This window comes from Elgaria multicarinata, chromosome 21, assembly GCF_023053635.1.
Source record: "Elgaria multicarinata webbii isolate HBS135686 ecotype San Diego chromosome 21, rElgMul1.1.pri, whole genome shotgun sequence".
NCBI classification, from domain to species: Eukaryota; Metazoa; Chordata; class Lepidosauria; order Squamata; family Anguidae; genus Elgaria; species Elgaria multicarinata.
Window position 1 is genome coordinate 4,244,040 of NC_086191.1, and position 13,303 is coordinate 4,257,342.

Sequence of the window (13,303 nt, forward strand, 5' to 3'; positions counted from 1 at the left end):
CTTTGCTCCCCCGGCCGTCTAGCCGGCCCACCATCCCTGCTGGTCTTCTTCTTTCCAGATGCGGGCCCTTCATCGACCTCTGCCGCGGGCCCCACGTCAGGCACACGGGGGAGATCCGCGCACTGAAGCTGCTAAAGGTGAGTGGGAGGTGCTTCGGAGCGGGGATGCAGCGGCCAAGTTTGCCCCGTTTCGAACACAGGGCAGGGGAAATGGGGAGCAAAACACCCCTAAATACTGGGGCACACAGAGAGATCTCCCGGAGGCTCCGGCGACCGGCTTCTTTCTGGCCCAGGCGATGCTGCCCAGGTCCTAAATTTCTCCCCCCCCCCAACCCCCTTTGCCCTTCCCTTCGCAGAACTCCTCTGCCTCTTGGCAAGGAGACCCCTCCAGGGAATCGCTGCAGCGCATCTACGGCATCTCCTTCCCCAGCCCCAAGCAGCTGGCTGAGTGGGAACGCGCCCAAGAGGACGCCGTACTGCGGGACCATCGGCGGATTGGCAAGGTGGGGGGAGAATTGGCCTGCGTTTAGTCTTGGATGTAATCTTTCCACCGCGTCCTCCACACAGACAGCCACTCTCTCTTCCTCCTCTTTTTTTCTTTACTCTTTCCGGCTTCTCTCTCTGCTTTTTCTCTCTTCCCCTCTCTCCACAAAGCCCTGTCCTCTAAACATTGGTGGGCTGCCCAGTGTCCAGCAGGCCGTCTAGCCCCTGGCGATGGCTGGGATTTATTCTAGGGGGTTTCACGTCGCCGGTGGACATGAGTCAGCACCCTCCCGCCCATGTTCCCCAGCAACTGGTCCACACGCAGGCTTACTGCCTCGAATACTCATGATCGGGGGTCTGGAAACAAAGCTTTTTATTATGTATAGTTTTTATTATTTGTTTTATTTTCCCCCATGCCGGTTGGCCTTTCCCCTCCCTGTTTGTTCGTTACTGTGATTTTAGAATGCAAGCCGTATAGCAGGGTGTTTTGTATTCTGTTTTATTTTGTTCTGTACAGCACCATGAAAATTGATGGCGCTATATAAATAAATAATAATAAAGCCCTATGAAGAGAGACTGAAAGAACTGGGCCTGTTTAGCCTGGAGAAGAGAAGATGGAGGGGAGACATGAGAGCACTCTTCAAATACTTGAAAAGTTGTCAAACAGAGGAGGGCCAGGATCTCTTCTCGATCCTCCCAAAGTGCAGGATCGAGCCCAATGCAGCCCAAAATAGCATTGGCCTTTCTTGCAGCCATATCGCACTGCTGGCTCATATTCAGCTTGTGATCTACAACAATTCCAAGATCCTTCTCGTTTGTAGTACATTTATTGTGACAGAGCTTTGCATGGGGCTAGAATCCGCTGCCGTGGGCTAACCGGTTGCACCTGCTGGTGGGGGATTTGCTTTGCCATATCTTATCCCGAAGGCCTGAGAATTGCTTCTCGGTTCGTAAACATCACACTTGCCAGAATAAACCCCCAGGAAAGGTGGTTGCTTTTTTTTTCCGTGAAAGGATGCTGCCCAGACCTTCCCCACTCCTGGCTTCTGAGATGTCGCTGCAAACACCTCTCGACTTTGAGGGCTAGAAACTTGGTGCGTGTGCCTGTGTTTTAAGTGAAAGCTGAGACATGTTAGAACGCTAAACTGAAGTTAGCGTAGATCCCCGCTGTGTGTTTTTTATGCGCTCTGTGTCCGGAATCGGAATTCCCAGCCAAGCGCCGTTCAATATCAATGACTCATCGGCTCCCGTCTTTTTTTTCCTTTCCCCTACCAGCACCAAGAGCTTTTCTTCTTCCACGATCTGAGTCCTGGGAGCTGCTTCTTCCTCCCCAAAGGTGCCCACATCTACACCACCCTCGTGGATTTTATTAAGGTGAGCCTTGGTTCCCGGGGCATTGGGTTTTGGGGCTGGGGGGCAGGGCGGTATTTGGAAGTCGAAAACAATGGCTCATCCCAGGTCACCTCCCCCTTTCTTCCTGCAACCTACGGAATTATCCTGCTATTGCTTTTCCTGCAAATGTACAGAATTGCAGATGTTTCATAGAATCATAGAATAGCAGAGTTGGAAGGGTCCTCTAAGGCCATCCAGTCCAACCCCCTGCTCAGTGCAGGAATCCACCTTCAAGCATCCCTGACAGATGGTTGTCCAGCTGCCTCTTGAAGGCTTCCAGTGTGGGAGAGCCCACGATTTGAGTCACGACTCAGAAAGACTCGATTTAATCATGTGACTCCCCCCCCCCCCCACAAAAGTGCACTCTATTCATTGAGTTTTTTGAAACTTAGCATTTATTTATTTATTTATTGCATTTCTATACCGCCCAATAGCCGAAGCTCTCTGGGCGGTTTACAAAATTAAGACAATTGAAATATAAAACAACAGTATAAAACCATAATATCAAGTACAATATAAAAAGCACAACCAAGATAAAAATAGCAGCAATGCAAAGAATACAAATTTAAAATACAAATTTAAAACACCCAAGTTAAAATGATAGTCTGTTAAAATACTGAGAAAATAAAAAGGTCTTCACCTGGCGTCTAAAAGAATATAATGTAGGTGCCAAGCGAACCTCCTTAGGGAGCAAACTTAAGGAGTAAAGGGTTGATTTTGTGTACGTAGATTTGCAAAGGCACCATGGGACTGTGATCTCTGCAGACACAAATCCACAGTTTGGAGAACTGTAAAACCAAGCAGCTGTGATCATATCTTCTAGATAGATTGATGGTGCTATATAAATAAATAATAATAATAATAGAAAAACCGCCCAATAATCTTACAGAAACCTCTGGAATGGATTAATGGAATTCATTTACCCCAGAATTTAAACACAGCCTCATGCTACATAATTAAAAACGAATCCTTATTCCATGACGAATAACCTTTGGACTACAATGTATCTTAAATAGAAAACTGTCTTTAGATTAAAAAAAAATTATTAAAAAAATCCAATTAAAATTTAAAAAATCCAATTTAAATTAAAAAAATCTAATTTTTTTTAGATTTTTTTTTTAAAAAATCATTATTTTTATCCACCCTGGTTTCAGTAGATTTTAGACCGGGAGCTGTTTTTTAATTAAGAGATGCAGGGGGAAAACTCTGTTACCGTCCGTCTCTTCGCGAGGAAACATTTCTCTAGAGCAGCTAGGGTTTGGGAGGCTAAAACCTGACAAAGAGAAAGTTTGTAGCCTTGATAGGAGACCAGGAACTTGTCTTAGGTTGCACAACTTGCGCTGTTCTAGTCAAATTCACCCGCTAAATGCAGGCCTAAGAGATAAGAACTGCAGGCTTTATGTCAATTACTGGGAGGTTAAAAGTGGTCGTGTGTTCAACCGATTATCAGGGGTTCTAAAAGTAAGGATGGGGGATTTTTTATAAAACGATTTTGAACGTGTTTGTTCTATAAGAGGATGCACTCATGTCCTGCTTCTGGGTTCCCTGTAGACAGCCGGTTGTCCCCCATGTGAACAGAACGCTGGTTTAGATGGACGCTTGACTTTCTCAAGAAGGACGTAGACAAGCTGGAGGGGGTTCAGAGGAGGGCAACTAGGATGATCAGGGGTCTGGAAACAAAGCCCTATGAAGAGAGACTGAAAGAACTGGGCATGTTTAGCCCGGAGAAGAGAAGACTGAGGGGAAACATGAGAGCACTCTTCAAATACTTGAAAGGTTGTCCCGCAGAGGAGGGGCAGGATCGCTTCTCGATCCTCCCAGAGTGCAGGACACGGAATCATGGGCTCAAGTGACAGGAAGCCAGATTCCGGCTGGACATCAGGAAAAATGTCCTGACTGTTAGAGCAGTATGACAATGGAATCAATGACCTAGGGAGGTTGTGGGCTCTCCCACTCTGGAGGCCTTCAAGAGGGAGCTGGACAGTCATCTGCCAGGGATGCTTTAGGGTGGATTCCTGCATTGAGCAGGGGGTTGGACTTGATGGCCTTGTAGGCCCCTTCCAACTCTACTGTTCTCTGATTCTATGAGTGCAGCAGTTCTTATGTTCCCAACAACAAACCTGTCTTGCTCCCGTCCTGGCAAATCACCCCGCTTGGTGTGGCTCTTCCTCATTCTCCTCTTTCCTCCAGAGTGAATATCTGAAGCGTGGATTTTCCGAGGTGATCACCCCCAACATTTTCAACGCCAAGCTTTGGGAAGCCTCCGGTCACTGGCAACACTACGCAGAGAGCATGTTCACCTTCCGGGTGGAGGACGAGGCCTTCGCCCTCAAACCCATGAACTGCCCCGGCCACTGGTGAGTCGTTGAGGGAGTTTTGAGGCCCAGTCGATGTGCCTTGAAGGACACAAGCAGGTCACACTCACGCTGGAAGGTGGCCACTAGCTTAGCCGGCTTTGAAAGGTGGGTCGAGTCATCCTTGGTGGACAGAGAGCTCCAGTGGCAGCTGTGTGCTGTCGAGCCTCCATGTTCCGTCGCAGTCTACCACTGAATGTCAGCCGCAGGGGACGTGCAACCCAGGGAGGCTGTCCACTTCTTGCCCTGATCATTGGCTGCCTGGAGTCACCTGGTTGGCTGCCGTGGAAAGCTGAATCGCGGAACCACACGGATCTGTTTCAGCAAGGCCCTGCTTCCATTGTTAGACGTGTCTGCCGGTAATGATTACCCATGAGAGAGAGGTTGGAATCTTCAGGCCGTGCTATTTTGGGCTGTATTAATAGAAGTCTAGCTTCCAAATCACGTGAGGTCCTGGTTCCTCTCTATTCGGCCCTGGTTAGGCCTCATCTAGAGTATTGCGTCCAGTTCTGGGCTCCACAATTCAAGAAGGACGCAGACAAGCTGGAGCGTGTTCAGAGGAGGGCAACCAGGGTGATCAGGGGTCTGGTAACAAAGCCCTATGAAGAGAGACTGAAAGAACTGGGCATGTTTAGCCTGGGGAAGAGAAGATTCAGGGGAGACATGATAGCACTCTTCAAATACTTAAAAGGTTGTCACACAGAGGAGGGCCAGGATCTCTTCTCGATCCTCCCAGAGTGCAGGACACGGAATAACGGGCTCAAGTTAAAGGAAGCCAGATTCCAGCTGGATATCAGGAAAAACTTCCTGACTGGTAGAGCAGTATGACAATGGAATCAGTTGCCTGGTGAGGTTGTGGGCTCTCCCACACTAGAGGCCTTCAAGAGGCAGCTGGACAACCATCTGTCAGGGATGCTTTAGGGTGGATTCCTGCATTGAGCAGGGGGTTGGATTCGATGGCCTTGGAGGCCCCTTCCAACTCTGCTATTCTGTGATTCTATGATTAGCGTTTTGGTGCTTTTGAAACATTTCAATTCACTGTTAAAAGAACTCTTCTTAAATGGTATTAATACATGTGTGCATTCTTCCCCTATATGGCTTGGGACCAAACTACCTTCTCCCACAAAAATATCCCTGGGTTTTAAGACCTTCTGGAGAGGTGCTTCTCGGAAAAGACCACCTTGAGCGCCCCCCTTCCACTCCCTTGCCTCTTAACGCCCCCCTAAGCAATCCCACCCACCCCAAGGGGGCGGTACCACCCACTTTGGGAACCACTGTTTTAGAGTATCGAAATTTTTAGCTAAGTCTTTGCAGATACGTTCTACACAATGCATGAAGGGTTTGGGTAGTGACCCCTTTTATGATGCTCAATTATTTTTATTGTAAACTGTTCTTTTTTATAACTTGTGTATAATGGCTAACTGCTTGTAACACAATAAACTGACTGACTGACTGACCAGTGGAACTAATTATATTCCAGGCTACGCTGTGTATCGCTTTAACGCCACGTTGACGTAGGAGAGTAAACTATGAAATAAAAAGGGAAGGGGGATAAATGCTCCGGCCCAAATTATGAAGATGGTCAAAATAATGAAGAAAAGGAGGGCGTTGCCGTCATTAGTCAGGAGTTTTAAAATATTTAAATACTTAAAACGTTTTTTATATGGTAAAAAATTGTATTTTGTATTTGTGTTTTTAAATTGTTGGTTGTTTTATTATGCTCTTCATGGTATTAATTGTTGTGAACCGCCCAGAGAGCTTCGGCTATTGGGCGGTATAGAAATGGAATGAAATAAATAAATAAATAAATTTTGGAAAACAGCAACCATGAAAGCTGAGATTTGCATCTCGACAACAATGAGGACTAGGAGCATTGTTAACAGAGAGAGACAGAATCATAGAATAGCAGAGTTGGAAGGGGCCTACAAGGCCATTGAGTCCAACCCCCTGCTCAATGCAGGAATCCACCCTAAAGCATCCCTGACAGATGGCTGTCCAGCTGCCTCTTGAAGGCCTCAAGTGTGGGAGAGCCCACAACCTCCCTAGGTCACTGGTTCCATTGTCGTACTGCTCTAACAGTCAGGAAGTTTTTCCTGATGTCCAGCTGGAATCTGGCTTCCTTTAACTTGAGCCCATTATTCCGTGTCCTGCACTCTGGGAGGATCGAGAAGAGCTCCTGCCCCTCCTCTGTGTGACAACCTTTTCAGTATTTGAAGAGTGCTGTCATGCCTCCCCTCAATCTTCTCTTCTCCAGGCTAAACATGCCCAGTTCTTTCAGTCTCTCCTCATAGGGCTTTGTTTCCAGACCCCTGATCATCCTGGTTGCCCTCCTCTGAACACGCTCCAGCTTGTCTGCGTCCTTCTTGAATTGTGGAGCTCAGAACTGGACGCAATACTCTCGATGAGGCCTAACCAGGGCCGAATAGAGAGGAACCTGGACCTCACGTGATTTGGTCAGGAAGTTGAATTCGGTGCCTGAGTACAATAATACGAGTGGGTTTTTCCCCTGCGGTCAACCTTGGCACCCAGAGCTTTAGCTTCTCAGTAACCCCATTCTCTTTCCTTCTCGGTAGTCTTATGTTCGGCCACCGTCCCCGATCCTGGAGGGAGCTGCCCCTCCGGCTGGCCGACTTCGGCGTCCTGCATCGTAACGAGCCCTCGGGAGCCTTGACCGGGCTGACGCGGGTCCGTCGGTTCCAGCAAGACGACGCCCACATCTTCTGCTCCATGGATCAGGTGAGGGACAGGGTGCCAGCATGACTGAACCGAGAGGGCTCTACCTCTTCCCTCCTGCTCAGAAATGCCGCCTCCCTGGCAGCTTTCTAGGGCTGTGTTGGCATAAGTAGGGCATCGTTTCGAAAGGGGAGTTGTCCGCACGAACTGGGAAGTTACATTCTGTTCTGAACCTTCTCCGTCTCTTCTGTCTCCATCCCCGACTCAGCTGGAAGGCGAAATCGGAAGCTGTCTGGACTTCCTTCAAGCCGTATACTCCGTCTTTGGATTCACGTTCCGCTTCTTCCTCTCCACCCGCCCCGAAAAATTTCTGGGGGAGCCTCATCTTTGGGATCGGGCTGAGCAGGTAAGGATATAGCCGGTTGAAATGCAGCTCAGCACTCCAAATTGAGACCCTGACTGCTATCTTAAATATTTGTCGCTTCAAGGATGGGCCTTGCGAGAGACCCTTGCTGTCTGTTGCTCCACCGTGACCCTAGCCCAGTCTTGACTACTGCGGTACACTCTGCATGGGACTGCCCTTGAAGGCTGAGCTCATACTCTTTATACCTGTCCAGTTACCCTGGCTTCTAATTGGCTTCTGGGCCCAATTTAAAGTGTTGGCTAATTTCCTTTTATGTCTTATGGGGACATCTCTGCCCCGTGGCATGCTGAGATAATCTGGCACGTTTCATCCATCCCTGTGGTGCCTTGGATACTTGACTGTAGCAGGGCCTTCTTGGTGCTGGCATCACGTTCCTAGAATTCCCTCCTGGGGCTTTCAATATAGTTTGTATTTTGTCGAGAGTTTGGCATTAAAGGAGTCAGCTGAACCTTTGCTTTCGAATCCATTTTTTAAAAATTCATCCCACGTGTATTATTATTATTTTTACTATGTGATTCATTGAGGGGCGGCAGATAAACTGCTTCAGGCAAAATAACGATTTATTTTCTTGATTACGTTTATATCCCAATTTCCCCCTGAAGAAACAGTGCCCAAGGAAAGCAGGCTGTAAATATTGAATGCAGAATGCCGGGGTTCACTTCGTTAGTTATTTGAGTGGCTTGCCGCATTAAGTAAGGTTTGCTGCATTGGCCCTGGTGGCTGGGGTTGATGGGAGATGTAATCCAACACACCCTCTCCCTCCTTTCCTTTTCTCTCTCTCTCTCTCTCTCTCACACACACACAATATCCCAAAACTGGCAAAGTAGAGCAAACAACAGAGCTTGAAATCCTATTTCCTTCTCTGCCCGCCAGTCTGCGGTTCATCCCTCTCCGCGCGGGAGGGGATCCATTCTGTGCATCTCATCAAATCTTTGTGAGCCAGGGCCTGGCCTCAGCGCTCTTTGCTGGGCAGAGAGAGGTTTGGCTTGCTCTCGCCTCGCCCCAGAGGTTGGGCCGAATGTTGACTTCCTGCGCCCTCCGACGGGAAGCGACCGGCGCGAGGAGCCGGATGGCGGCGAGGAGATTCCGCCTGGCGTCACCTCGTCTTCCTTTTGTCTTCCAGCTGCTGGAGAAGAGCCTCCAGGACTTCGGTCTGCCATGGGAAGTCAACCCCGGCGATGGAGCCTTCTACGGGCCAAAGGTCAGTGGGGTACCCTCCTTGCTAGGAACACAGCCAGCTGCCTGAGATTGGTTCCTCTCTATTCTGCCCTGGTTAGGCCTCATCTAGAGTATTGCGTCCAGTTCTGGGCTCCACAATTCAAGAAGGACACAGAAGCTGGAGCATGTTCAGAGGAGGGCAACCAGGATGATCAGGGGTCTGGAAACAAAGCCCTATGAAGAGAGACTGAAAGAACTGGGCATGTTTAGCCTGGAGAAGAGAAGATTGAGGGGAGACCTGAGAGCACTCTTCAAAGACTTAAAAGGTTGTCACACAGAGGAGGGGTCAGGATCTCTTCTCGATCTTCCCGGAGTGCAGGACACGGAATAATGGACTCAAGTTAAAGGAAGCCGGATTCCGGCTGGACATCAGGAAAAACTTCCTGACTGTTAGAGCAGTACGACGATGGAATCAGTTACCCAGGGAGGTTGTGAGCTCTCCCACACTAGAGGCAGCTGGACAAGCATCTGTCAGGGATGCTTTAGGGTGGATTCCTGCATTGAGCAGGGGGTTGGACTTGATGGCCTTGTAGGCCCCTTCCAACTCTGCTATTCTATGATTCTATGAGTCGCGCCGTGGGTCCTCCTAGCCCAATATCAGCAACTCTGACTGGCAGCCATGTGTCGTGTTTCTCAGAACACTCCTGCTTTCGATGGGAGGCAAATGACGAGGCTTGCTGAGTAATCCACAAGGCTTTTATTAAGCAACAAACGTCTCTGCTACCTGAAGAGAGTCTAACCTCTTGGAAACGTCCCCCTAGGCAAAACAATGCAAACTAGGAGGCAGGTTCTGGTGTAGTCGAACCGACTTTCTCACACCTTCCTTCCATGCTGTGCGTTCCAGCTTCCAACGGACCCTAGCATCAGCTAGCTTGTTGGGGTGCTCTCCTCCGGAAGAAAGCTCACTTCCCACTGAGTGTGTGCCATCGAGTCCAACCCCCTGCTCAGTGCAGGAATCCACCTTCAAGCATCCCTGACAGATGGTTGTCCAGCTGCCTCTTGAAGGCCTCTAGTGTGGGAGAGCCCACTACCTCCCTAGGTCACTGATTCCGTTGTCGTACTGCTCTAACAGTCAGGAAGTTTTTCCTGATGGCCAGCTGGAATCTGGCTTCCTGTCACTTGAGCCCGTTATTCCGTGTCCTGCACTCTGGGAGGATCGAGAAGAGATCCTGGCCCTCCTCTGTGTGACAACCTTTTAAGTCTTTGAAGAGTGCTCTCATGTCTCCCCTCCATCTTCTCTTCTCCAGGCTAAACATGCCCAGTTCTTTCAGTCTCTCTTCATAGGGCTTTGTTTCCAGACCCCTGATCCTCCCGGTTGCCCTCCTCTGAACACGCTCCAGCTTGTCTGCCTCCTTCTTGAAGTGTCAGGCCCAGAACAGGACGCGGTACTTCCCATGAGGTGTGAGCAGTGTGGAACCCTTGCTTTCCGTGGCTTAGAAACGATGAAGCTCTTCATGCAGCCTGGAATCGCATTTGCCCTGTTGGCAGCTGCATCACCCTGCTGGCTCCTCCTCGTCCGCAATCCTGAGACCTTTCCCCAGAGTACACAGTCACTGCAGACGATAAACAGCTAGATGGACTGACAGGCTTACGCAGAGTAACGGATACGTGAATCATGTGCTCCGTGGCCCCGTTGCAAAATATTTTTTTAAAAAAATCATTTGTCATCCTTCCAATGTCCCGTGGAACTTTTACCCAACACATGCAAAGTTTCATAGCCAGGCGCACCTGGAGCCGGACGTTCCTGGACGTGTTTATCTTTTGCCTCTTTTTTTTTTTGGTCACGGTCACAAGACAGTGAAGAGAGACGAGGGGATGCTGTTCAGTTGACCCTTAAAAAAATAACTGCACGCAGTCTGCAGAACCCACAACCTGTTTGCTTGGTTTGTCAGGCTGCATCGGAGTGACACGTTGTACATCCTGTTCTGTCAAAAGGTTTGCTATATTGGTAGCAGCAAGCACAGTCTCTTTTCCTCTTCAGGCTGCTGCTTGCCCCTTGGCAGCACCATAGAATCCTAGAATCGTAGAGATGGAAGGGGCCTACAAGGCCATCCAGTCCAACCCCCTGCTCAATGCAGGAATCCACCCTAAAGCATCCCTGACAGGTGGTTGTCCAGCTGCCTCTTGAAGGCCTCCAGTGTGGGAGAGCCCACCACCTCCCTAAGCAATTGGTTCCATTGTCATACTGCTCTAACAGTCAGGAGGTTTTTCCTGATGTCCAGCCGGAATCTGGCTTCCTGTCACTTGAGCCCGTTATTCCACGTCCTACACTCTGGGAGGATCGAGAAGAGATCCTGACAACCTTTCAAGTATTTGAAGAGTGCTATCCTGTCTCCCCTCAATCTTCTCTTCTCCAGGCTAAACATGAAAGGGAAGTGGTTCATAGAATAATAGAATAGTAGAGTTGGAAGGGGTGTATAAGGCCATCGAGTCCAACCCTCTGCTCAATGCAGAAATCCACCCTAAAGCATCCCTGACAGATGGTTGTCCAGCTGCCTCTTGAAGGCCTCTAGTGTGGGAGAGCCCACCACCTCCCTAGGTCACTGGTTCCATTGTCGTACTGCTCTAACAGTCAGGAAGTTTTTCCTTATGTCCAGCCGGAATCTGGCTTCCTTTCACTTGAGCCCATTATTCCGTGTCCTGCACTTTGGGACGATCGAGAAGAGATCCTGATCCCTCCTCTATGTGACCACCTTTCAAGGACTTGAAGAGGGCTGTCGTGTCTCCCCTCAATGCCACCTCCAGTCCTTGGTCGCTTTGCCACGCAGGACAAGGTGGCTCTGAATTGGGGGAAGAATACTGTGGCTCAGTGCAGACCACGCGTTTCTCAACGGTAGTTTTGGAAGTCCACAGTGGAGTTTTTACACCACCGTTGAGAAACGTGCTGTCCAGCTGGAAAACACGCCACACAGAATATCCACGCTGTGCAGAGGAGAGTTCCTGCATAACTACTGTGTTGTGTGACTGGCTCTGTGGAGTTTCCCGTTGCGTTGAGTGGACTTTTCCCACCGGCTACAGAGATTCCTGGCAAGAGCGGTGAAAGGAGCACGTGCCGCTCTAGGAGAGCTGCTGGGATTGCCTTTTCACAGCAATGGCTGATGGGATACCATCGGGAGGACCAGGGGAACAGAGAGGGCGGAGGAACTGTCGATCAAACGTCACGATGGATTTTGCTCAACTCCACGGTAGCCCACAGCCACGCAACGGTGGAGCCAGAACATGTGTGAGGGGTACCTCCGAAAAACTCCACCGCTGAGTGCAGTTTTCGCACTGCGTTGACTGAACTTGTTGTCTGAACTCAGCCTGTATGTTAAGGCTGGCCGGATCCTGCCAAGAGCAGTCTTTGAATTCTAGACTGATGGAAGTTGAAAGATTTCGGTTCGTTCTGGTTGAGTGTGAGCCTCACTTTGAGGTCCACTTCTTTCCTTCTTTCCCTCTCTCTTTTTTAAATGGCCATGAGTTTCGGGTTCTACGCTGCTTTCAATTGTATGGCTTTATACCCTGGGATCAGGAAGGTCGTATGATCTCTGCTTGTGCCTCTTGGCCTTCATGGCCAGCTTGAGCTACGTTTGTATGCCTGAAAGTCACCGAGGCTGCCTTGCAAAGGCTCCTTATTGAATAGGAATACTCCGGAGCAGGTTACGAATTTAATTCGCATGAATTAAAGTTTGCGGCCTTTCTGTAATGTTACGTACGCCCCATTGAGTACCCTTCTGGAGGAACGACGGTGTATGCAAATTTAAAAATAAGACACTCCTGTGCAGATCTCAAGTGAATACGCGATAAGCACAATGACTCCTCAACACCTGTGGTTGGTGGTCGTGGGGAAGAGAGCATTGTTCTGGGTTGAGTCCTACAGACAAAGAATCAAATTTACTGATAAATTCTAGCTCGGCGATTCTACGCCAGGCTGTGCGTGTACGCAAATGTACGTGGGTTGCTACTTTTCTCCTTTCATGTCTCTTAGGTGGAAAGTTTTGACCAGAGTGCTGAGCACCTGCCACCTTGGTGGTGTCACACGCAGGATTGACCGTAGGAGTCTGGTGTCCCTCAGGCAAGATTCGGTCCTGAGGTTCGCACTGTTGGTGTTTCCTGGTTTCTTTTACAGAGCCAGTGAGAATGACAGAGTAGCCCAAATAATCCTGGTGTCCCATAGATCTCTTTCTCTCCGCCCTCCACCTCCTCCGGCAGGGTTTCCTGTGACTTTAACAGCAGTGTGGCAGGCAGGAATCCCGCAGGCGGAGTTTTCTCTGGAAGAGATGCAATGGAGGAGGAAGCTTCACCAGGAGAGTTTTGGCCTGACATTTAGCAGTTTAAAGACTCAGGCAACCTGCCAGGCTTGTAGGCCAGTTGCGCTGGTGACAGAATGCCGGACAAAATGGGTTTGATCCAGCTTCCGGGCTCTTCGGTCGTTCTTACGTTTAACGGCAGCCGTGGGCCAAAGAACTCGAGGCGTGTGTCCCTGACGCGTCTTCTCCACCTCTGCCATCCAGGTTGACATTCAGATCAAAGACGCGTTGGGCCGGTACCACCAGTGTGCCACGATTCAGCTGGATTTCCAGATGCCCATCCGGTTCGACCTTTCCTTCGTGAGGTGAGCTCTGTTCTATTATTTATTTATTTATTTATTTGTTACATTTATATACCGCCCCATAGCCGAAGCTCTCTGGGCGGTTTACAACAGTTAAAAGCAGTAAACATTAAAAGTATGCAACATTTAAAAACATAAAAACAACAGTTCTGGGGGTCCGTTAAAAAAC

At 49.3% G+C, this 13,303-nt stretch overlaps 1 protein-coding gene across 1 annotated transcript in view; it reads left to right on the forward strand.

Annotated features, from left to right (window-relative positions):
- Nucleotides 1-13,303, forward strand: part of TARS2 (threonyl-tRNA synthetase 2, mitochondrial) — a 38,263-nt gene that overhangs the window by 15,109 nt on the left and 9,851 nt on the right. The window contains exons 7-14 of the mRNA XM_063145719.1: nucleotides 59-137; nucleotides 356-502; nucleotides 1,758-1,856; nucleotides 4,065-4,231; nucleotides 6,802-6,964; nucleotides 7,170-7,307; nucleotides 8,449-8,526; nucleotides 13,037-13,137. Coding sequence (XP_063001789.1) covers nucleotides 59-137; nucleotides 356-502; nucleotides 1,758-1,856; nucleotides 4,065-4,231; nucleotides 6,802-6,964; nucleotides 7,170-7,307; nucleotides 8,449-8,526; nucleotides 13,037-13,137 — 972 coding nt within the window. The remainder of the gene's footprint in view (nucleotides 1-58; nucleotides 138-355; nucleotides 503-1,757; nucleotides 1,857-4,064; nucleotides 4,232-6,801; nucleotides 6,965-7,169; nucleotides 7,308-8,448; nucleotides 8,527-13,036; nucleotides 13,138-13,303) is intronic.